At 40.3% G+C, this 26,044-nt stretch overlaps 2 protein-coding genes across 6 annotated transcripts in view; both read right to left on the bottom strand.

Annotated features, from left to right (window-relative positions):
* Positions 1 to 1,539: 1,539 nt before the first annotated feature.
* paqr3b (progestin and adipoQ receptor family member IIIb) lies at positions 1,540 to 12,160 on the bottom strand. 2 transcript variants are annotated; one of them, XM_079524514.1, is made up of 7 exons: positions 12,027 to 12,160; positions 11,143 to 11,404; positions 8,802 to 8,964; positions 5,274 to 5,429; positions 4,284 to 4,481; positions 2,240 to 2,330; positions 1,540 to 1,689 (listed from the first exon to the last, which is right to left on the bottom strand). In XM_079524514.1, exons 2-7 carry the CDS (start codon positions 11,337 to 11,339, stop codon positions 1,547 to 1,549), a joined length of 948 nt encoding a protein of 315 aa, XP_079380640.1. In that variant the 5' UTR covers positions 11,340 to 11,404; positions 12,027 to 12,160; the 3' UTR covers positions 1,540 to 1,546. The 2 variants fall into 2 exon arrangements, with proteins under 2 accessions (XP_079380640.1, XP_079380641.1); XM_079524515.1 differs by lacking the exon at positions 5,274 to 5,429.
* Positions 12,161 to 12,529: 369 nt separating this feature from the next.
* hook3 (hook microtubule-tethering protein 3) overlaps positions 12,530 to 26,044 on the bottom strand; it is a gene marked incomplete at its 3' end in the record, with an annotated part of 44,453 nt that continues 30,938 nt past the window's right edge. The window contains exons 19-26 of one of the 4 annotated variants that reach the window (XM_079525210.1): positions 23,697 to 23,771; positions 22,620 to 22,654; positions 22,245 to 22,327; positions 21,498 to 21,598; positions 20,404 to 20,508; positions 19,741 to 19,812; positions 18,065 to 18,201; positions 12,530 to 17,848 (exon numbers count right to left, since the gene is read on the bottom strand). In XM_079525210.1, coding sequence (XP_079381336.1) covers positions 17,836 to 17,848; positions 18,065 to 18,201; positions 19,741 to 19,812; positions 20,404 to 20,508; positions 21,498 to 21,598; positions 22,245 to 22,327; positions 22,620 to 22,654; positions 23,697 to 23,771 — 621 coding nt within the window. Of the gene's footprint in view, positions 17,849 to 18,060; positions 18,202 to 19,740; positions 19,813 to 20,403; positions 20,509 to 21,497; positions 21,599 to 22,244; positions 22,328 to 22,619; positions 22,655 to 23,696; positions 23,772 to 26,044 lie in introns of those variants that run through there. The other 3 variants (XM_079525211.1, XM_079525212.1, XM_079525213.1) reach the window with 3 other exon arrangements.

The following is a 26,044-nucleotide window of genomic DNA, read 5'->3' as shown; positions in this document are numbered from 1 at the left end:
TTTGTCACATTTGCAGCTAGGAAGATTGCAGAAGGCAAAACAACCTTTGAAAGGCGTGAGAGCATCATAGTGAAATGCAAATTAAATGATGCCTGTGACCGAGTGACAAGAGTGTGTCTGCTTCAAAGAGCTGGTGGTGGTATCTCCAGTAGACTCCTGATTTAATGCTCACTCATCAAACATAATTATTGAGCTTTAAGGGGAAATTGCGCATCTCATTCCTGTTATTAGCCTTCAAAGATAAATGTCGATTAGGCCATACAATGACGCTAGAGTCAATACATTTGAGGTAGACGTACACGCTTCCTATGGACAATATTGTGCATAGAAAAGGGGTGTTCATTTTACGTAATGCAAAAGTACTCTAAGAACTTACTTTTCTCAATAGGCAATCCTGTAACGTAACGAACAACATCTTAATTACTGGTACAGTAATCTTATAATAAATAATAAAAATAATGTTAGAATGTACTGTATGGAAATCTTGAGGTATTCATACGATGCAACAGACTGATACAAGCTAGTCTCAAGTAGCCCTCAGCCTACCAATACGTGTGTGAGAACCGCTGAATCTGGACAGCAGCGAGAACCGCTGCGAGAAAAAAAACCTATGCCTACTGCTTTGAAAACCAATCCTGACGCTGTCCCAATATGTAGGACCATCCTAAAGTCTTTGTATTGGGAACAACACGAGACTTTGCAAAGGCAGGTGCTTCTCCTCCAACATGGCAAGTTACCAAAATGCCAAATGCATGCAGGCGGGGAAAATAACTAACCACTGTTCCCCAGGAAATTGTCAATTTGCCGGTGGCAGCACGCCTCACTCAAGTTTTGGCAGTGCTCAGCCACTTACTGAGGACTACAGTATAGTACAGTAGGGAGGCTGTGATAGAGATAGTTAAATCGCTCTACGAGTAAGCTGTTTGCTACAGGGATCTACTAATCTGATAACATTTTTGTTTTTAGGTATTGAGTCAAGTCTGAAAACAGTGACGTCACAAGTAGGCTACACCAAATCCCTCAGCAGAGGAGTTCAAGTCAAGCTTTCAAGTCCTGACTTTTGCAACTTTCACGAGTCGAGTACAAGTCCCACGTCTACAGCTCTGGCTACTAGCCCATAGTGACAAAGTGCACTGGTCTGCCGTTTTAACTTAGCTACTAAACAATTTAGGACAGTTTTAGTCCACTATAGAGAAAAACTGACCATGTCAGCCAGGTAAACTCACAATTGGAAAACTTCGCTAAGCAGTTCAGCAGTAACCATTAGATATTAGCCTTAACAACATGTAGCACCTTCAAAACAGTAGCCAATTGTTTAGAGCAGTGGTTCTCAAAGTGGGGTCCAGGGACCTTTCAGGGCTCAGGGTTCCACTTCCAAATGGACCATTACAGGTCTGTAAGGGTCCATTTGGAATACATTTGTAGTTTGTACACTCTCAAGAGTGAAGTCCATGAAATAAAAAGGTTTGAGAATTTTTGCCTAGTAGTGGTCTAGAGACCCAAATAATTCGGTCATATTGTCCCCAGTTTTTTTTGTGTTTCTCTTCTATCCACTGTAGAGTTTGTCTGAGCATGGATGGGTGTGCCTGAAGCGCATGAAGTATATGGCGGTCTGGTGCCACCAATAAAACATCATTACCACCAAGACATGCCATACCTGGTGGCTGGCGCCCACGTAGTTCACTTGGCCTAGACGAGAGAGAGGGAGAGACAGCGGCTGCTATTATTATTATATCAGCCTTCATAGGCTTACTAGCCCATTGACGCCTGGTGCAGTGTTGTTTTCGTCGACTAAAACTAAGACCAAAAATGCTCGTCGACAACCTTTTTTCACCGACGAAAAGTAAATGGAAACTAAATGAAAACTAAGCTACGATGACTAAAACTGAGACAAAATATACTGACAATTTCGTCAACAAATAAAAACTAGACTAAAATGTTAGGAAGGGACTAGTGGACAAGCGATCCAGTATAAGTCATTTTACACTTGGTTGCATGCTGAAAATAGCCGATCTACAAGCTCACAACGCGTCGCAGCGCGACGCGTTGTGGGCTTGTAGTTGTCAATTCAACTCATTATAAAAATGGACAATTTTAATAAAATAATTGCATTGCATGCATTATTTGATTAATTTAAAAAAAAGTAATCGATAAGGAGTAATCGCTAAGAGCTAAGAAAATAACCAATATAGTTGCAGCCCTACTATCTATCTCCCAAGAAAGACAGACGGATACTCACCGGGGAAGTAGCGTTCAGGGACCTTGGTGACGTAGAACAAGAAAGCGGATCCTGCTATCAGGTACATCACCAATACACGAGGGAAGAAGATCTGCACCAAAAGAATGGAGGTTTACAAAGCCATTTTCACGGAGAAACAACAACAACAACAACACAGAACAATTACACAACCTCCACAATTACACAACCTACGGAGATTCATTCATTTTCAACCAAGGCTTCTATAGACCATTTTGTTTAATTTTCTCCAAAGAAAAGTCATTACAATGTTATCAAATGTAGCCGAATGACTGAGTCAAACATCATTAGCAGTAAGTAAGTTGGAGACTTTAGTTTCTATGAGAGAACAATTATTTTATGCATTTGATTATTTTAATGTAATGATTTTGCATTCATGCATTTATTAATGGATTGTTTTTGGTAAATTAACTGATCTCCAAGCTCACAATGTGTCGCCCTGTAGATTTTTACTATTTCTCAAAGATTTGGGAAAGTGGAAGTGTTTCATTGCATCCGTTTTATAAATATTGAACCAATACAAATAATTGACTTGTATTGTGACTAAATAACCACATTGGATCACAGCCGGTTCTTTTTCCCGAAACGTAACTGGACATACAAGCTTTCACCACAACAGAGACGTTGTTGGGTGAAATCAACCCTCAACGTCTTCTGACAGACATATGGAAGGGGTTGGGGATGCTTCCCCTCCCTCAACCCCTCCCCTACTGGGCGGGTTTTTTCCTTACTGGGCAGGGTTTTTCCTTTTCTTTTACATGACTTGGGCGTGTTGTAACGAAGTAGACCCTAGAAAAGCATTCCAGCAGCCAGCTCATAGCATGCTTTGGCCTCACTCAGACCTTTACTGCATTGCTGTATGCTTGTTGGATGAATGTTGTGTAGTGTCATGGCCGCCCCAATGCATTTCCAATAGGAGTCACATGGTTTGACACAACATTTGTGTTGTATGAGGGGGAGGGGCGCAGTCGAAACACAGCCGAAAGCCATACAACAGCTTGTAGTCCAAAATGTGGACTACAAACCATGTGACTTCCATTGGAAATGCATTGGGGCGGCCATGACACTACACAACATTCATCCAACAAGCATACAGCAATGCAGTAAAGGTCTGAGTGAGGCCTTAGTCAGGCAATAGACTTTCAAACCATACCTCCTGGGTTGAGTGGGTTCGAATCCTGCTCATATAATGTTTGTGTCGACCGCAAACAAACTTTTTTTTGCGGATAAAGTGAAAGTTTGCTTTGGTCCGACATGTGTTGCGAACGTGCTTGCGGTTATGTTTAGGTTATGTTTAGGTTATGCGGTTATGTTTAGGTTATGTTTAGGTTATGCGGTTATGTTTAGGTTTGGGGTTAGTAATAGTAATGTCCGACATACAGTACATGTTCACCCGTGGCTTTGTGTGGTGCCACTCAAAGTGACTACTGGGTTGGGCTTCCTGGATGCATGTTCCAACCCCTAGTATGTCTGTCAGAAGACGTTGAGGGGTGATTCCACCAGCCGTGTGCGACAGAGACGGACATGCAGTGTCAGTGGTGGAAAAAGTACTCAATTGTTTTACTTAAGTAAAAGTACCAATACTGCAATTTAGAACTACTTCGTTAGAAGTAAAAGTACGGAATAGAAAATGTACTTGAGTGAAAGTACAAAAGTATCGGCATCAAAATGTACTTGTAAAAGTACTCGTATTGCAGAATGTCCCATTTCACAAGTTCAAATCTATTGCAACGCGACGCATTGTGAGCTTGTAGATCGGCTACTTTCAAATGGCCGAAATGTGTAGGGTTGAAGTAGTTAATGTATGTTTTCTAATCAAAAGTAAAATCGCCAAAGTAACTAAAGTTTTCAAATAATTGTAGTGGAGTAAAAGTACAAATTCTGGCTCTGAGATGTAGTGGAGTAGAAGTAAAAGTACTGGAAATTGGAAATACTCAAGTAAAGTACAAACACCTCATAATTGTACTTAAGTACAGTACTTAAGTAAAAGTACTTTCCACCACTGTGCAGTGTTCAAATTCCTCACCTGTATGACGTAGGAGGTGAAGCCTCCATTGAGCCAGACCCAGTGACAGGCAGGTATGATGCTGATGCCGGCCACGGCGCAGAAGATGGCCGTGCGCAGCCGCCGCCAGTCGTTGCTGAGGTAGTGCGGGTGCACCTGGACGCAGAAGACCGCCAGGATCAGAGAGAGGATAATCACCAGGTACACCTGCCGCCAGACCTATATGAGGGAGGGACAGAGGGTAGAGGAGATTCCGTCAAAACTTGTTTAACCCATTTAGGCCTGAGAACGATTCTACAAATGCCTTCTAAATCCTGCCAGTTTTCTGAAAAACCTCATGTTTCCGTCAGTGGTTCTCAAACATGTTCATGTCAAGGAACCCCGACATTATATGTAATTGGCCGCCGACCCCCATCTGATGTTGTTCCAGGAACCCCCCCAGAAGCTGAGTTAAAAATGTTCACTCTGAAAGAATATTCAATGATTTGTGCCAGATTTTCACGACTTTTCAAAAATAGCAGATCTACAAGCTCGTAGCGCGGCACTCGGTGCCGCGCTACAAGCTTGTAGATCTGCTATTTTTCAATAGCTAAAGCATAACATAATGCTTAAAACACCAAAAGGGGTTCCCGCCCAGAATGGGTTAAAAGAAATCACACCCGTGTGAAGTGAGGGCTGCTCTTGTCGTCGTACATCGTCAGATAAAAAAAATGAATATACTTCTTTGTGAATTAATTTGTCAACTTATATTATTATTTTAACCATGATACAATGTTTAAAAAAACGAATCTTTTCACCATGATCATGTAAGATGACAACTGAATTTATGCGATACATACGACGTAAATGTTCCTTTCATCGTCAATGGCATTTAATGTTTGTGTTGCCACAAATTTACGCCATATTTCAGGCACATATGACGTAAATTCTCCAGAATACATATAAGCTACAGCCAAAGCGACCATCTGAATAAAGACACAGTACAGGACACATTTAGCCATGCTTGCTTACAGTATTGCAGTAGAAAGCATAGAAGATCCCAGGTACATAGCAGCCCAGGATGCCAACAGAGATGCCTGCATAGTCCAGTGCTAACCAACGACGACATGTATTCTCTGACCGATGACATGAGAACATGTGGTAGCCAACCGAACACAGCATACACACCTTAAAGGAAGACATGTCAGTTATACAGTTTATGTTTACGATCTGACATTCGATGTCAGCCTTGCGTTAAACACTTAAATCCCTGTATACTTCGGTCAATTTGACACAGAGTTGAGTCTGTACTTGCTCCTCTCTTTTGTCCCCCACTAATACCAAATATCTTTGCCAAATAGCAGATCTAATAAGGTACAAGCTATGTTAACTGAATGCTCGCTCTTAGAATGGGGATGCTCGGGTTCAAGTAGTTAAGATTACCGGAAATACCTCTGTTGTCCAAAATCTCATTAATCAGGTTTTATTGTATATGTTTCAAAGCAATGAGACATTAAATTCCAAATATAAATATAGGGAGATGACTCATGGAGTTGCCAGGTCACCACTTAAGACCTATTTTGAGCTACAGTAGGTAGCCCTGCCAATTATTGTCATGAGAGTGTGACGCAAAAGGTATACCCTACTACTACATATATGCCAGCTGTGGAACAAATAGAAGCAAACATTATGGAGAGGTTCCGCTTATAAGCGTTACTGGATATTCAGGGGGAAAAACTGCTTTGGTACCTAATTACAATTTAGGGTGTAGTCAGCTGTTTTATGCCATCTTACAAATACATTTGTTACAGTACACAACCATTAAAGTTTGTACTGCCTATACACCCTGAAGGTGCCACCCGAACGCACGGTTGGTTATTTATTTGGACCTGGATTATTCATGCCATTTCTCTTCCTCTCTCCCTTGCATGAGCACCAGTGGTTTGAGGGACATCTGTACACCTGTTTTGTCCCTGTTAAATAATGCTTATTGGGACAGATTTGGTCTAATTCTGCAACTTATTTAAACAAGAGCTGTGATCCATCAAAGCATATTTAGAGACTATGTAAAACTGATTGATGACATTAAAGAACAACTTATTATGACACAGCAAGTCAGCAAGGCAATCAGCTGTAGTTTGAGTCAATAAAAAATATATATCAGTCAGCAGACCAACAGTGAATGAACTTGTACAGCCTCCAATTACTCAGAATAAATAGCTGATTTATATCTTGAATTACTTGATGATATTGGAGGTGTACCCAGGGGGCAAGGGGGGTTGGCCTGCATTTGTCATAACATACAAAGTTGTCCACCAAAAATAATATTGCTTGTGTTTGCCAAAACAGTCAACAATCATGGTAAAAATCATGGTAAAGCACTATTTCGGGTAGCCACCATCTTGTAAATATGCACAATAAGGGTCCAGACACACCCAATAATGAAAATAGGTATTCCATTGAGTCTCTCATGGTCAGAAACCATGAAATAGACACCAAGTTTGCATTTCTAGCTCATCTGGTTCAGAAGTTAGAGCCAAAACCTATTTTCTTGGTGCTAATATTGTGGCGGCCATATTGTGGTGGCCATATTGGATTTCATGGAAACTTTCAATACAAAAAATGTTCGTATTCATATCATTGATCAACCTGAGAAGTTTTGTGGAAATATCTCTCCGTTTAAAATGTTGCCCTATTCACCCCCCATTATAACTAATAGGGGCTAATATTGGGGCGGCCATATTGGACTTTGGCCCAAAAATTTACCGGGTTGTCCATATAGGTTGTGATCCTATGGGGTCATAGATATTATTTCTGGTGGACAACTTTGTATGTTATGACAAATGCAGGTTTCCTAAAAAAAGGGTGGTCTGCCCCCTGGGTAGTGAGTGGGGAAATGGCCGTATTAAAAAAAGTGTGTTGCGATTCTGCGAATGCGAGTGTTGTTACACGCTTGTGGTACTCAAAATATGTCCCTACGGTAGGCAGGCAGGTCTACTACTGCATTGTTCTAAATAAAGCAAAAGTAGGTCACCCAGACATTTTCATGCTACAACAAGTACTATTGACATATGATATTGTACCAGGCTATTGTAGGCTACACAAGCTAGTCCTACTGTATACATTACATTTCTTACAAACCTGAATATTTTGAGGTGAACATACAGTTGGAGGCCATCGATATTGTCCTTTTCTTTTTGCTGAGGTTTGCGTGATCTGCGCAAAAGGACAGTTAACCCATTTTGGGCGGGAACCCCCTTTGGTGTTTTAAACATTGTTATAATTTAGCTATTGAAAAATAGCAGATCTACAAACTTGTAGGTCTGCTATTTTTGAAAAATCGTGAAAATATTTATTTCAGAAAACTGGAGGATTTAGAAGGATTTTTTAAAATGTTGAGGTCAGGCCTAAATGGGTCAAATGATAAGGGACAATATCGGTGGCACCCAACTGTACATTACATTTCTTACAAACCTGAATATTTTGAGGTGAACATACTGTATGGGATATGTAAACACGTAACCTAAGGGTACACAAAGTACAAGCGCAACTGATCTACGGAATTGGTCTGCAGACACAACTGATGACAATTATGATTGAAGATACTGTACTGTAATACTCAAATGACACGATTGACAAAGATTGTTTTGATCAAGAATACACACCCATGAATGCTAATGAAAATAATGGCTATTTAATGAGGGAACAATAGAGTGGCCCAGCCATGTCGCCACTTTGTAGGGCAAAGTTAGCCGCAAGATGGTGGATTGTTCACAAGCCAAAATCTTATCATATCATCCCATTTGTAAAACATGGGATGATATGACAGTACTGGGAAAACAATAACAACATCCAAGAACAAAGGGTATCCACAGCTGGATACTATCCAGCTGGATCACATTGGATGGAGGGTTTTTATATGATGTGTAGGTTACATTATTAATTCACTCAGGCATGGATCATAATATGATCCAATAATAATAATAACAACACACATGACGTGCACCAGTGTTGTTTTCGTCGACTAAAACCAAGACGAAAAATGTTTGTTGACTACCTTTTTTCACTGACGAAAACTAAATGGAAACTAAATGAAAACTAAGCTACGATGACTAAAACTACTAAACTAAACTAGACTAAATATAATGACAATTTCGTCAACAAATGAAAACTAGACTAAAATGTTAGGAATGAACTAATGGACAAGAGATCCAGTAAGTAAGTCATTTTACAATTAGTTGCTTGCTGAAAATAGCCGATCTAGTGGGCTTGTAGATCGGCTATTTTCAGCAAGTGTAAAATGAGCCATTACGACGGCATCAACGCCCAACAAAATACATTTCAGTCGACTAAATCAACTGTAGATTTAGTCGACTTAAAATCTCATGACATTTAGTCGACTAAAACTAGACTAACACTCAAACATTCCAGGTGACCAGAATGTGACTGAAACTAAATGAAAAACTATTGAAGAGACAAAAAAATGCTGCCAAAAACAACACTGATGTGCATGCACGCACGCAGGTGTGTGTGTGTGCTGTCGAAACACGTGAAGGTTACCTGGAAGCAGAACAGTCCTATTGAGTAGATGACATAGTCCTCCCTGTGGGCCCCAGAGACTGGCAGCACCGTGGAAAGGTCGTTGACCCCAAGAGAGAAGAATAACAGGAAGCCAAGCAGGTGGGTCCAGATATTCACAGTCTCATTGGACAACATGAAGATACTGGAATGAGGAGGGGCGTGCGCGCACACACGCACGCACACACACACACACACATTTCATATTTTTCTTATACTGTATTTTCTGTTATACAATATTATACTGTCAGAGAAAAGATTAAGACAACTCCAGATCCCAATCTTAAACCTCCAAATCTACTCTTGCCCACATGTGCTAAAAAAAACAAAAACAATGAATCCCACATGATTATAAATTGAAGAAGCATGGCCCGTTGTTAGCTAAAGTTAGCCTGGCTAATAAGCCAGACTCAAATCACACTGTCGTGTAATCCGCCGGCAGGCAATTTTATTTTGCCAACGGCTGATTCGGTCTGGCTTATTAGCCAGGCTAAGCTAAAGTAGCACTATGTGACTTTCCTGTTCTGCCCCAGATTTGAACCTGGCTTCCTGCGCTGAAAATTCCAGTGCTTGCTTTAATACTTGGGGGATAAATTGAATCTTGCTGGGTCAAAATTCCAGGTCAGATCCTGTGTGAGACATTACCTTCTTGATTGATTGATCATTTTATTAGACAATAGAGTGTTGCAGTCCCTGTTCATGACGACAACAGGCCCAGGAAATAATTCCCAATGCATTTTTCCCAGACATTTCAAAAAGTATTTATTTAAAGACGGTTACGCCGCGGACAAAGCCAACTCGAGTCGTGACAAATCATGATAACAAACAATATTTTGGACCAAACAAATAATTACACAGAAGAAAAACAACAAAAAAAGTGTTGTAACCTTCTGTTTTCTTCTTCTTTCTAATTCTTTGTTCGGCCCAACAAATTGTGTTTGTTGTCATGATTTGTCACAACTCGAATTGGCTTTGTACGAGGCTTAAAAGGTCTTTAAATAAATACTTTTTGAAAAGTCTATGAGGAAAATGAACAGGGAATCATGTCCTGGGCCCTGGTAGGGGGCAGGACTGCGACGCTCTATAAGATGCAAACAGTACAGGGTACAGTCAAGCACAGCATTGGTCCAAAAGGACAGCACCGAAGAAAGACCTTGCGGTCTTTGTTTCCATTTGGGTCCCATGCATTCTTTCACAATGACAAACAAATAAGATTTCTCAAACACATTAAATCTACATCTACACCAACAACCTTAAATTAAATACCATTAACAACCTATAGAAGGCAAAAAAAAATTCATCGGCTTTATGTAGCATGTGACGTCAAACTAGGGGGTTTTCATGATGCTGAAAGCTGAATACATTCCAAGCATTAGTTTTGCAAAAAAAAAAGGGTTAAAAATGGCCATAGCCACTGGGCCGTTTTAGCCCAATGAATGTTTTTTGTGCAAAACTAATGATTGGAATGGATTAAGCATCATGAAAACCTAGCCTGGTATCCAGCCTGCTTCGCTACGTTCGGCGGATTTTTTTTTCTCTCTTCGCTTATCAGTCTGGAAAGCCTCCTATCTCCAAGGGAGGCGGGACATGCCAAAAGCTTCGAAACCTACCGTGGCTTCTGATTGGTCTGTGGTGCGGGGCGGGACAAAGCACCAGTGAGACGTCATAGCAAAGCGCAGCTACTGCATGGAGGGTGCATGGAGGGTGGCGCTGGCTGATGACGTAGGTTGCCTAACGCTACTCTCATTCGTTGGAACAACATCCAATCAGCAACGACGTTGACTACGTAACATATGTAGTTCTAGTGTAGTTCTGCAAAACCTCCCAATGGGAGGCTTTCCAGACTGATAAGCGAAGAGAGAAAAAAAAATCCGCCGAACGTAGCGAAGCAGGCTGGATACCAGGCTAATGAAAACCCCCTATTGACACATTACATGCTACATAAAGCATGATGAAATTTTGCATTTTTTGCCTTCTATAGGTTGTTAATGATATGGTCACATATTATGCCAATTGCCAATTATGAACATTGCTCAACATATGCAAGTCAGCATCCGGCAGTTTCTACATGCTGGGGACCCATACTCAACATTTCTAACATAAAACTGTAGGTGTACTCAACATGTCTGGGTTCACATTCTGGCAAGTGGACCAACATGTACAGGTTGGAATAGAAATACATTTGATAAAATGGGGGTAGGCGCTGCGGTCACATGGGTGGGCCGTGAACAACACAAGTTGGCCCTGATGCAAGGCAAACTTGGGAACAACTGCTTTAGTCAATGTGGACATTATGACAAACCAAACAGACGAGTCGACCTACCTCTTCAGGCAGAGTGTGGATGGCAGGTGAGCCCTGTAGCCATCTGTAATGAACGGGTTCTCTCGAAGGAAGAGCGGGATCTGCTCGTAGGTGTACAGTCGGATCCTCTGAGGAATCAGCACAGGCCAGTGCTGCTGGTAGCTGTCCAGCTGCATGTAGTGTCCCTTAACCAGTTTCTGAGGCATCTTCAGCAACATTGTGTTCGTGGGGCCCACGTTTTTTGTGCAAAGTGTACAACTCAACACACTGGGAGGTTTCAAGGCTGAGTGAAGTGATAAGGGTGACTTATTAAACTCAGTTCAAAGTGCACTCATAGTCTCAGAACAGAAGGTGCTCTCAATGGATGCAGCACCTATCATCATCATAATTTTTAATACAATAACAAATTCAACTGAAACTTTTACCAGCTTACATTAATACTATTATTGTAAGCCCCAGGGTAAACTTGGGCTTGCTGGTGCATTGCACCAATACAATCACAGCATGTGATGTGACATGCAGTGACATGCTACAATGGGATGGGGAGTGTTTGTTTTCATAAGCACACACATACCACCCGCCTTCATTCATTTTATAGGTGTAATGAGTAAGGACGTCATTTGTGGGTCAAACTGTACTACAATTGAATACATGTGCATACATAACAGACAGTACATACTAGGGGCATTTGCAAATGTAGTCACGCACGCGCGCAAACACACACACACACACACACACAATAAGATGTACACAAAATATATAAATAAAGATCTTGGAATCGAGACTAGTCTCTACTATACTTGCTAACCCTAGCCCTACAACCCAGAGTGCTAACATACCGGCAGCTATATATATCGATTTGCGATGCTATCCAAAAGGGAAATATATATATTCAGTAGCCTTACCATTTATAGTAGTCCCACTATCGCCGTGCTCAATGCGCACCTATCCGGATGGCAGAACGACAACATAGCGGCCAGTTTAACTATTAGCTGGAATATATCCCAGCTAACCTAGCCGTCGAAAGCTGCAAAACATTAATAACCCTCATCCGGGTGACCACGGGATGTTGCACTGAAAATGGTCTTATCGCATTCTGTAACCACAGGGGTCGCTGTTTGGTCCACTCCAGACACAAAAATACATTTCCCCATCTTGATACAAAATTAAATAGTCGCCATAATAATAAAGGCCATTGGGGACATGAAAAAAATGGACAGATTAGGGGGTGTCTATTGAAGATCATTTCTTATATGAAGATAAAATGCATATAATTTAGACCATATTAAAGGGAACATTTGAATTGATAAAAAAAAAAAAAAAAAATACATTTGTGACTCAATGGATAAAATACACCCTGAAAAGGTCAGAGGGACTTTTCGTGGAATGACTACAATAACAAAGACACTGTTTTATACAAGCTTTATTTACATTTTTATTTCCAAGTTTTGCAGTATAGGAAGCATTGTTTGTAACAGACTATGAAATCCTGCCAATCCTTTTCTTTTCTCCTCGTCAAAAATGACCAACCTTCCACAGTTTCTCACATACAGTATAATATGTACAGAGTATTTGTATACAAGCAATATAAAACTTGGCAAATGGAAAGGTTATTTACTACTCATTTACCAATTCAGTTAAATTAAAATAAGACAAAAAAGGAAAAAACATCTTCCTGTGAGTATAAAATACAGCAATCATTTACACGTGTGGTGGTGATAAGATTCTGCCCTGTTAGCCTTTAGTCATTTTTAAATCTCAAATACACATTATTAGACCACCCTACACAGAACTCAGGCACCCTTTTTGTCTTACATGTGTGGGTAATATGCAAATGTATTGTTGAATACAAACAAATTGGGATTGTTAATATTTAAGCCAAATTCCTACTTTTGCCTGAAAATCAACTAGGGCTAGATTTAGGCAACGTGGCACCATTATACAATAAAGTATAAATTAGGCGGTACATTGTGATTTATGTTTTATATATTAATAATTTATGTTGGGTAACAATATCTTTTTTTCTACTCTACCACCCAATAAATGTAAATTAAATTGGAGAGACAGACAAGACATTGCTTTCCATAGGCTAAATGTAACAACCCCAAAACGGAGCTAATCCAGTATACATTATCATTATGTATACACTTATAAGCAAAAACGAGAGTGCCTCATTTGCTTCAGCCGAGTTGTGGCAGAAATTATCACAGTTTACTACTTCTTTAAAGGGAAATATTTTTAAAACAGCGTTTCATTTAACCACTCAGCCATACTGCTACTAAGACCTACACGTAATGGGGATGGACGGTTAGACGACCAGTATAACTTTACTTTACTTAGCCTATAGGCTGTGGCGTTTAATGGCAAGTGGCTTACAAACTAGCTCTTTTGTCTTTTCACTTGGGACATAACATCTCCAACTACGGACAGATGGCAAGAAGACACTTTGAAAAGGAGTCTCCTCTTGTGCGTACTGCTTTGACAACACCGCGATTAATTTCAGTTGTATGTTATGGGAAAGCCTTATCATTTCTCTGCTATCCAACCATGGCAACACATGAAGGCATTTCCTTTAATGCCATTATATGCAAACTACTGTTTATTGATGTAACAGGGAATATGGAAGCGAATTTAGACACATGAGGAGACTTACATTATCATACAAAACGAGCTATTAACATCATCCATATTTAGCAAAGTATTGACATGAACTGTTAATGCAGTGAAACCCTACATTCACAGTAAACTAATGAGGGGTAAAATAATAAATAATAAATAGCACTTTAAAAAAAGTTATAACAAAACAGGCAAATGGAACAAAAACAAGTGAATTAGGTGGAATGTCCTCGTTAAGCCGTCTACATCTAAAGAGCACATGGACAGTACACAGTAAAATCCATAGTGTTAATTTAACTATCAGACTGAGTATACAAACAGAACCAAACAGCCCTGAATTTGGTTCCATAAACTCAGAACTTTACAGTGAAAGGTTTCTTTTTGAAAATGATCAGCAATAAACCTCAGAAACTAGAACGATTACATTCAAGTTAATTGGCGGATGCAATAATTCGTTTATTTTGTTTAGAGAATCTATTTGAACAGGCTTTTTGACTACAAGGCACTGCACATTTCCAAAACAATTATTCAACTACATCCTATTTTTTTATGAGCTTAATGGACTCATGGGCTTAACGAGGACTTATTTCCACTATAATACCATGTCTGTTAAAATGTATTTTAAAAAAAAAAGAGCTGGTTAATGATGGAATCTAGCCAGCCTGTGCTCCTCGGGGATGGCATTACAAACCCTTGGGGCCAGGAGGTCAAAGTCTATCAATTACACTACCACACATACTCTCCAATTGCTCCTGAATATGGTACACTCTCTAAGTTGAGGTAAAAGCACTTTTAAAATGTTGCAGAGTACTTCATGAGAAGGGTTGCGTTATCCGTTTTGCCATGTGCCGTTTTATAAAAAAGTAACACGGTGACAAATGCATCGCTAATTGAACTGCTCTGCAAGCTATATACACAGTCACACTATGAACAGCAACGAAATGATTAGATATAAAAACCGTTTGCCAACCATTGATCATTAAGTCATTGTCAAACCCAACAAAAAAACAAAACAAAACATAAAAATCTACTTCCTTATAGTTTTCCCTCTGGTGAATACAATATCCTTCCTACCACCAGTGTTCTGAACGGAGGGAGCACACCCATGGAGAAACACATAAGTGAGGTACGAACCAATACTATACGCCGTTTGGTCAATGTAATGTTTGATACATTTTAGACCAGAAAGTGGCTTATATCTATCCCTCCCCCCCAATGTGCCTTGGGTTGAATCAGACTAGAGTAGCCGCAGAGTGGAAGCAAAAGCAGTTATGTCCATGAGGAATAAGGGAGGAAAAAAAGAGTAGATGGACGAAAAGAGTGTTCTGGAAAGGAGAGGTGATAGGAGAGCTGGATTGAAAGCAGGGAAGAGAAGAGTCAGAGTGGTGGAGGTACAACCATTCCCCTCCACCGCATCAGTTTGTTACGGAGAGTTGTAAGTAACTCATACTGCTGGTGGCAGCGTGATCATTTTGCAGGCTCAACTCAACAATAAGGCCTCACTCAGACCTTTACTGCATTGCTGTATGCTTGTTGGATGAATGTTGTGTAGTGTCATGGCCGCCCCAATGCATTTCCAATGGAAGTCACATGGTTTGTAGTCCACATTTGGACTACAAGCTGTTGTATGGCTTTCGGCTGTGTTTCGACTGCGCCCCTCCCCCTCATACAACACAAATGTTGTGTCAAACCATGTGACTCCCATTGGAAATGCATTGGGGCGGCCATGACACTACACAACATTCATCCAACAAGCATACAGCAATGCAGTAAAGGTCTGAGTGAGGCCTAAGTCATGCAAACGGTAGACAGGCAGGTAGATCATGCAGGACATGCCAGAGCCCAGCCCAGTTCAACCCAAGCCAGGCCAAACCAGATTTGGTAAACTCATTGGCGGCGTGGTCATGCAGTGACATTGCTGTTGAGGGAGGAGAGAGAGAGAGAGAGAAAGGAGACCCGTCAGATGGCATTTTTCAGTGTAGTATTTGGGTCCTTATTTAGGCAGGCTTACAGCAGGGTAAACTCGAGTAGCCAGATGACCAGGGATTTCCGACCTACTGTCTTTCGGCAATGCCGTCGTTTCATTACATTTCTGAGCGGTTTCCATTCACCTTTAGCCGATTTCTTGAAATGTAGACGTCACGAGATGGATCAGTAGGTGGATGGAGATCTCTGATCACCTGGCTACTGAGACCAACAGCAGGGTTAATACAAGAGCTCTTTTAGCCTATGGCAGCGTTCCTACAACTTCTGTGGCTGCCAGGTGGCGCTCTTCCCGGGGCATGGGACTCGGGGGGCATGCCCGGTCAGTGATTCCAGCTTGAAAAACAGCAAAAAGAGAATTTCCCTCCATGTGACTGCAAAGGCCCACTGGTGCCAGAATGTATGTATGGAGGCCTGGGAGTACGGACATCCCACGCACCTAAAGGCCTTCATACTCCAGTTTTAGCTGATAAGGTGACCACCCCGAATACTACAATATGACGTCATGCCACGGTGGTAAGAGACTCACCGCTCACCCAAACACATCTCTCCGTTTTTACTACCGGTAACCACCCTTTCAGTGGTCACCTTATCACCTAAAACTGGAGTATGAATAGGAGACAGCACGAGCTGCAATCACCGACCGGGCAGCGACCAGGAGCCCCCTTTCCCCTACCTGGGAAAACAGAACAGCAGTAATCGTCTGGAAACATAAATATTTTTTTGTTTCCAGACCTGGAAAAGTATGAAATTAAATTCCATGATTTTCCATACTTGCGTAGGAACCCTGCTATGGGAAATCACTCATGTACCAGATAAAACAATCAACAGACTACACGGGGCAACGGAGACTGAACAACATACAATGTTAATTGATGGATGAGTCAAGAGTATTCTAATTGAGATTATTTGGGATTATCTGGCAAGATCAAGAGGGCTAGTTGGCATGGACAAAAACACAATACTGACACACACATAATCCATAAACTATGCAAAGTTCTTACGCTCTCATCCGTCTGTATTAGGAATACTAGTTTATAACCAAAACCACACTTCCAATGATAAAACCTGTTCTGCTATTTAAGAATGTCCTCCAGCTACACTGAATCAAATCTATCTTTACTCATATAGTGAGGGAGCGCAACTTAATCCAACTGGCAGCTAGATAATCAGGACAGGAAGCAAGGAGTTAGGATGCTTATAGTGTAATGACTACCGGTAATTGTTGTTTAGTTGAAAGTCGTATATTTTTGGCAAGTGACGGAAATATTGTCACTGCATTGCAGACACAGCATAGAGAAAGCAGTATGCATAGCATTGGCTTTCTGCTGTTTTGAAGTGTTTTGTGTTACCAAATGACTGATAGCTGACTGTAGATTTCCAATAATTCTAAAACGATCTGAAGACCCACGACACATAGTTAACAACACCATCAAAATTAACACTTGACATGAGAATACTGTTATCACCAGGTTGCTAGTACTTACAACTTCTATATCTGTCGATTACTAACCTCAACACTGACCTCATTCCACAGGACAGTACATGTAATAAATTAGACACTGCTGTAGAGCCATTTTACGAAAATATCAACCATTTGTATACAAATATTCAAAGACATTCATCGACAAATATATCTGAAAATTACTTTTTCTTTTTGCTTCAGCCAGGTAAAACAATACATTCACAGAAAACCAAACACCATCTCCAGTCAAAAAGTGGGAAAAAAAGCAAAAAGTAAATAATGTCGGCTGCATAAATACTGCATGAACAGGTAGAGAAGTTTCTCTTTAATGAGAACATGAGAACACTGTGTTCCCAAGAGGAGTAGAGCAGGGAGACAGAGTAGTGGAGTGGTTTACTCTTTATGCTGTTGTTTCAGCTTTGTTCTGCTTGCCTGTGGGTGCACCACAGAGTTGAGGAGGGGTCAGTGTTGTCCGGGGGGAGGGGGGGTTGAATTGTTTTTTGACCATGTTTCACCATGTTCACCATGTCTAACATCACGGAAATGTTAGGACACGTTGAACAAAAGACATTAAGGATGAATGTCTACCATCAAAGGGATGCATACTCAGAAAAAATAAAGGGCTTCAGGGAATACATGGCATGTCATCTCTACCTCAAGGATCTGATCAGAAAAAGAAAAAGAAAAAGAAAAAAAAGAAAAGAAAAAGGAAAGAAGAATTAATTCAGAGAAAGAAGGGAAACGGGAAACCACTATTTTGATATGAATTGGAAGCATGAGTGTCCCAAAACAAAAACCTGACATCTAACTACGTTTGGGAGAATTGTATGGTACTATTGGTAGCGCAATGATGCTCTCTGGCGCCATGGTGTAGTCTACCTTGCGGTAGCCGATTGGACGTGACCGGAGCAGCTACGGCGCGTGCTGGTGGCCTGCCTCTGCCGAGCCAGGAAGGACTGACCAGAACCAGTGCTAGCGAGCCTGTCTTCAGCCGCCTTCTTCTGCAGAGACATGCCCTGGAAAATGACAAAACACATTGAACAGAAGATTAAGGAAACTTACATAAAATCGTCTGTGTTCACCCTGAAAGTGTGAAAATGGGCCAGAGTTAAATTTAAAAAAAAAATGGAAACACCAAAGATCTGCATGTTGTACGACGTGGGAAAGGTTTAGAAAATCTTAGGTGTGGCCCGGGCTGCTGGTGTCAGTGGCACGCGACGCGTAGCAGTACAGGGCACCTATAGGCTGCAAAGCAGCCAACTAACTTTACTCTCCATCTCTCTCTCCCCATTTCTTGTCAGTCTACCGTCCTATAAATAAAGATATAAAAGCCCAGGCGGTGGCGTAACCGTCTGGGCACCCGACTGGTAATCCAGTCGCAGTGTGCCGCGGGTTCGACTCCCGAGCCCGACACGGCCTTTACTGCACGTCTTCCCCCATCTCTCTCCCGTTTCCTGTCAGCCTACTGTCTGTCCCTTCAAAAAAAAAAAAAAACAATAAAAGGCGTAAGCCGCAAAAAAAATATCTTAAAAAAAATAAAAAAATAAAAAAAAGATATAAAAGCCCCAAAACAAATCTTTAAAAAAAAAGTGATCTGCAAAATTCAACAGGACTTGGGGAAAATCCAATAAACAATACTGAGGAGGAAAAAAGGGGTAATATACGGTTTCATTGTGATTATCAGATACATGCATTAATAAAATACATTATGCACTGCAGCAACTTAGCAACAGTAGGTGTTAAATTAATGCAAAAAAGGGAACGTGGTCCACACATATTACAACCATACAAAAGCCTATATTACCCCCTAGTGGCCAAAATGCAGTCCTAATCCAAGCTTGTGTGTGTAACAACTCAAACACATTAGGCTTCGTACACACATATCAGACGAACATGCTCTGTGCTGTCCGTGTTTTATGGCCGCCTCAATGCTTTTCCAATGGAAGTCACGTGGTTTGACCAAACAGTTGTGTGTGATGGGGGGAGGGGGGCAATCAAACACAAGTGTTTGGTCCAACCACGTGACACAGTTGTTCTTTATGTGTGTACGAAGCCTTAGACTTTTAAAATCCAATACAATCTGAAACCACTGCCCATTACAAGATAATGGATAATGATCTTGAATATCAGTGGTCATGACCAAATAGAATATTTTAACACTGTATTTGTACGTCTAATTGTTATGATGAATTGAACATGGTGGGCCCTATTGTAAACAAGTGTAATACTTGATGGTGTCGTCCACAGTTTTGCATTGAGTTTTGCTTGAAATGTACTGTAATTCTCCAATCTGTTAATAAATTCATCAATAAATCAATCAATACACTGTTCAAGGCATAATTGCACGAATTGATGGATTTCTTTAGCCTAAATTAATGTTATACTAGTATCATATGACCTATGCATGATGAGGAATTCTTTGAACGCGTTGAGCGTGTAAACCGTTTTGCCTGTTTTCTATATTCATTTCCTTTCTTCTGCTTAGCACTTGGCAGTGTTCATCTGTATAGGATAGCATTAAAACCAATAAAAAATAAAAAAAAGTTTATCCATACCATGTTGTACCAGGCCGAAACAATCAGCTTCTCCTCGTAATCTCTCTGGGTCTTTGTCTTGTCCATCTCTTTCTGTTTGGAGGAAATAAAGTTCAACAAAAGTTCAAATAAAATTGCAAAGTTTAAACCTACATTCTCTTTTGTACAGGGTGGGATAGAAGTAGGCTGAAATCAACCGTAGGCTGGAATTTGAGAGTGACAGAGTGACACACCGAGTCTAGAAATAGACTAGAATGGGCATAGACAGACAGACAAATAGACAGCCACACACTTGACCTGAGAACGATTCTACAAATGTCTTCTAAATCCTGACAGTTCTGAAAAACCTCATGTTTCTACGTCAGTCGTTCTCAAACATTTTCATGTCAAGGACCCCCAAAAATATATGAAATTGGCCGCCGACCCCCATCTGAAAATATGTTGTTCAAGGAACGTCCCAGAAGCAAAGATTTGAGTTAAAAACGTTCACTGTGAAAGAATATATATTCAAAGATTTGCACTACATTTTCACGATTTTTCAAAAATAGCAGACCTACAAGCTCGTAGCGCGGCACTCGGTGCCGCGCTATGAGCTTGTAGATCTGCTATTTTTCAATAGCTAAAGTATAACATAATGCTTAAAACACCAAAAGGGGTTCCCGCCCAAAAAGACAAATAGATTACCTCCAGTGAGTGCAGCATTCTGACCTTCTCTTGCAGCTGGTTTTTCAGGGCCTGCACCTCTGGGCCTGTGCCCTGGTTCTGTTTGGGGTCCAAGGTCCGAATCACCTAGAAGAGCAATAAGCCCACAGATTATATTAGAGCACATTTATATTATTAGTCAAAGACTATATAAAGCAGCACAATAGGAACCTACCAGTTGGTATGTTAATATTTGGAGTATTGGCCTACCAACTGGTAGGTTCCCATTCTGCAGAATACATATTTTTTTTTACTTCTAATACTTAAAAGTATATTTCCATGACAATACCTTTGCACATTTACTCAACCAAATGTTAATTTTTACCTTAAAACATAGTATTTCTACATGGTGGTGTCTGAAGTACTTCTTCCACCACAGCCTGTGTTATTAACAACTTATTACATGGCTTGGTTGAATGCTTGATTCTGATTGGTCAATCGCTTAATTCAGCTGTGAATTATGTGTCGATAATGACCGCTGCCTAATCAAACCCTCTGAGCACCGGCTGCGCGGCTGCGCCCCGCTTGATTTACTGCTGTTTCCAACATGACAGCCATGTAAACACACACACACACTAGTGACACACAATGTAATTTACAGCTAAACATTGCTCTTAAAAATGTTTTTGAAAACATTTGAGCTAGAAATAGACGAAGCAGGACCCGAAAATGGATTCTATTTGATCAACTCACTACCTTGTTTTCCGACAGTCCTGCAGCTGCAGACGCAGCCAGCGCGAACTTATGGAATACTTTTTTTGTTGTGTTTTGGGTCAATGTATTAATTTATGTTAGTTAGCCATGTAATAAGCGGTGGTTAAACTCCCTGTCGGTGAATTATCTCCCGATAATGACCACCTAGCCAGATATTATCCCTTACTTAGTTCATATTTCTCAATCCTTTCAGAACGGAAAATCTTTAAGTGGCTGAAAATTCTCAGTTACAATTTTGGTCCTACCTCTATCAATATTAACTTCTTGGGAAAGAGTGTCTTATATTATATCTTATGTATTTTTGTCATAATAGGCTTGCATTCTTAGCTCCTTGTCTTTGGAAATTATTTATTATTACTTACACTCTTGGCCTTTTCCAAATATTTCTTATATCTCTCCTCCATTTGTTTCATATCATCGTCTTTCTTCTTCAAGGCCTCCTCCAGCTCTTCCACACGTTGGGCTGAAGGGATGGGACAGGAAAGATTGCACATTAATTAGCCAAAGGTTTACCGATTGATTCTATTAACTTCATAAGCGAGTTTGACCTTTTTCCAACTATCAATGCTTTTCAAGTTATTATAATTGATATGTTCCGATTGCATTTTCTTTTATACATTACATTTACTTTATTGTTTCTACAATACAGTATTTACTGTGTAATATGTTGTTTTGTATGACTGGGTGGCTGTGGGTGCATGTATCGTATACCACGATGTATGTACAGTTGGAGGCCATCGATATTGTCCTTTTCTTTTTGCTGAGGTTTGCGTGATCTGCGCAAAAGGACAGTTAACCCATTTTGGGCGGGAACCCCTTTTGGTGTTTTAAACATTATGTTATAATTTAGCTATTGAAAAATAGCAGATCTACAAGTACGAGCTTGTAGGTCTGCTATTTTTGAAAAATCGTGAAAATATTTATTTCAGAAAACTGGAGGATTTAGAAGGATTTTTTAAAATGTTGAGGTCAGGCCTAAATGGGTCAAATAATAAGGGACAATATCGGTGGCACCCAACTGTATGTACTGTGATGTCTGCCATGCACAATATTCATGAAAGACAACGGACGGTACCCGATTACACTCTCAATGACAGCTCAGAACTCACAGCTAGCATTGTACTTGGGCTCCATGTCGTCAATAAGGGCATTTTTCTTCAACACATCTTCGTTCAACTCCCGCAGCTTCGACCTGGCAGAGTAAGCAGATCAGATTATTAACAGGAGAACACACAGGGCGTAGTATTCAATGGCCTCAACCTGGAATTGTAACCAGGAGGACCGTTGTGGTTATGTGGCATAGCGCACAACACGCTAGGTTAGGCACGAGCCCCCTTCTGAGCCGTCTAGCCGTAAACTTTAGGTGTGTGCTTCAAATTATTTCAAATGATTTCAAATCAAGTTCATAATCTTTTTTCATGTTTGAGTAAAGCCTTGCACAAGGTGTGACTCAAAAATGTATTCACGACGAAGTATAGACTTACATGTGCTCTTCGTATTTCTTCTTCAGAATGGATGACTGAAAGAGACAAAAGCAACGTAAACTCATCATTACTTAGTCAATTTAACCCAAAATCAAAGCTAGAAGATTATCCCCAAAAGTGTTTCAATAGCCACTCTGCTGGATGAACACGGGAATTTAAATAAACGATTTAATAACTTTAAACTGTTTAATTTAACACATACACAAAGAATGTAGATTTTTGCCCAATTCGATATACATATATGATTGCTGCCAGATCTTAGACATCTATGTGCCTTTATCCTGTTACAATGCACTATGGAGTAGAGGAAAGCCCATGGTGTGATTATTTTTTACAACTTTTTACAAATGTACAACTATAAGTATCATGACAAGTGGACCCCTTGTAGGGAAAGACAAAAAAAGAAAATCTTTGATTTTATGGAAATACTGTACATTTCCCTTGGCATCCAACAGAGAGTACTGTATAACACAGAATGTTTAGAGGAGAGCACCACTGTGCCAGTTTCATACAAATGTTGTTCCCATAAGAAAGACTTAAGATTACAAACTTCAGTGTTGACATTGGTTTTCTCTTAACAAAATAATTTGATTTGTGCCCACCGTGACAAACAATGTGGCTGATATAATTTTTTCTGGATTTGATTACCATGAAGAAAATCGAAATGATAGAATAAAAATATAAGCTTTTTCATGCTGTTGCATTTTGAGCTTATGAAAGGGGGGACTTGTAGGCTGTATTCCCATCCAACGTGATATTTGATGTGGTATGCCACAGTGTCATGGGAAAACAAGATATCTACACAGTACACACACAGCATTGGAGACAGGATTACACGCTGAGATTGCATCTAAACCAGCAGCTAAAAGCATAGAGGAATCAGTAGGAAACAGGGTTGTTGAGGAAAATAAATAATAATCATGACTCCACTGTGGCCAGGGAAGGGAAGACAGACCCTAGATCCAGAAGACATAATACTGTAGAGATGCATCAATAGCAAAAGAGGGAAAAAAAGTGCAAAAAAACATTCTGATAGAAGAAAGAGACGTCATGAATCCAAAAGAAGGTGATTATTACATTGGAAAAAACAGAACCTTCCGCCGGCGGTACACCATTCCCAAGCGAATCGGCCTCAAAACTCTCCTCCCATGACTGTGATTGCAAAGGGATGCTTGTTTTGGTTCATGTGACAACTTATTCATTTATTTTCACCAGTTTGGCAGCTCAGAAGGCAAACTCGCCAACATCAATCAATAGATATACTGTATAGACACTTTACTTAAAAATGCTTTTTTACTATATGTAGTATGCACATTATTGAGTTGAGGCATATAAGAAGCGCTAGGAAAGATTATTTAGCCACACCGGCATTAAGGTGTATAAATAATCTCCATAGAGGAGGCAGATAGGGGGTCACCATCTACATTTACTATAGGCCGATATATGAGGCTAGGGGTGCTAAATGTAAAGACACAGACTTGTCAAATGTCAATCTTGTATGTTTGGTTAGAGTAGATAGATTTGATTAGATAGCATTAGACTCATTGGGTGTCTCCCCTGCCTTTCTGTGCAAAATAAGGCTAAGCAAATAATTAATCAAAAAGGGCCTCAAACTAATTTAATAAGAAGTATTGAACGTACATATTTGTCCATCACACTTGCAGATTGACAATGATGATGAGGTACAGTGTAAAACTGAGTGCTTGAGAGAAGGAACACGGTCCATCAACCTTGCTTTCTAAATGCCCTGGCCAAACCATTCAAAGTTTGAATATCAATCAACAGCGGGCCAAACAAATACATTGATTTCTATATATTTATGGCAGACACCAGACACCCACAGAAAAAAAAACAAGATTTCTTAAGTGTTTTAGATAGGTTGGTCATGCAGCAAAGACAAATAGCAGCTGGTTGGAAACGGCGATGAGCATGCATAAACCACACACACACACACACACACACACACACGCACACACTTACTACATAGTAGTTGATGAACACATTATAGTAGATGTTGCATAAAAGCATTTTTGCAAGTTGATAGCAAAACATACTTTGAAAATTGCAAGCATATTTTCACCACAAGCTGTGTCTCATAACTCATAACTTAAAAACGTGTAAAGTTTACAAACTTCTATCAGGTGATTGTGGCCACACATATACAGTAATTTAGGAGATAGACCACCATGAAATTAAACTACAGGAGAGGCTTTAAGTACTAACCTTCCACTATTTAACCAGCAGGTATCATGGTGGCATAAACATAATTCTCAAGGTCACAGAAAAAATAGGCGGTAGAGCACAGGTAAGGGAGAAGTGATTTTTTTAAGGTTTGGGGGACGCACCCATGGTGATGCCATGACAAATATGGCTACTTCCTGGCAATGTCATCGTTGATTTGAGGCCACCCAAATCCCCGGGAGGTCTTCAACAAACAAGGCCTTGTAGCCATCATAAGAAAACAACTACCTATCCAAGGCTAGAAACACACAAGTGACATACAGTTGGAGGCCATCGATATTGTCCTTTTCTTTTTGCTGAGGTTTGCGTGATCTGCGCAAAAGGACAGTTAACCCATTTTGGGCGGGAACCCCTTTTGGTGTTTTAAACATTATGTTATAATTTAGCTATTGAAAAATAGCAGATCTACAAGCTCATAGCGCGCCACCGAGTGGCGCGCTACGAGCTTGTAGGTCTGCTATTTTTGAAAAATCGTGACAATTTAGAAGGATTTTTTCAGGATTTAGAAGGATTTTTAAAAGTTTTGAGGTCAGGCCTAAATGGGTCAAATGATAAGGGACAATATCGGTGGCACCCAACTGTAACACAAATACCCATGCACACAGAAGGAGAAAACACAGAAGAGGATCACCACAACATGGATGACATGACATGGGTGTTAGGGTTAGTGTCAGAATGAGTTAGTCAAGACATCTCACAACAAACAGGCATCTAGAATAGGAACGGTATAGTAAGTAAAGAAAGTCAAAGTAAAGGCCCTACTGTCCACTAGGTTTCTTTTGTTTATCACCACTGTCTTGTATTAAAAGGATAATTCCATACTAGAAGGCTTTCTTACCTTTATTTGTAGTCGTTACGTCCCCACCAAAGAGGTCCAGGTGATATTTTGTGCAAAAGCACATTATTGGCCATTTCTCCTACCATAAGCCCTCAATGAATTGAATTGCATTGAATGGGGCATTGGCAATGAATTGAATTGCATTGAATGGGGCATTGGGGTGTTGTGCTAATTTGCTTATTTCCATCGCTCAATTATTTTTTTTGTATATATCCTCTCTTCATAATGTAAATAGTATCCAGCGGCACACTTTACTACTTATTTAGATGGAAATAAGCAAATTAGCACAAAAACCCAACCCCCATTGGGGACTAATATTAGGGCCAATAATGCACTTTTGCACAAA

This window comes from Electrona antarctica (genome assembly GCF_951216825.1).
Source record: "Electrona antarctica genome assembly, chromosome: 16".
NCBI classification, from domain to species: Eukaryota; Metazoa; Chordata; class Actinopteri; order Myctophiformes; family Myctophidae; genus Electrona; species Electrona antarctica.
The sequence above is the reverse complement of the archived record's forward strand: the minus strand, read 5'-3'. Positions and strand labels throughout refer to the sequence as shown.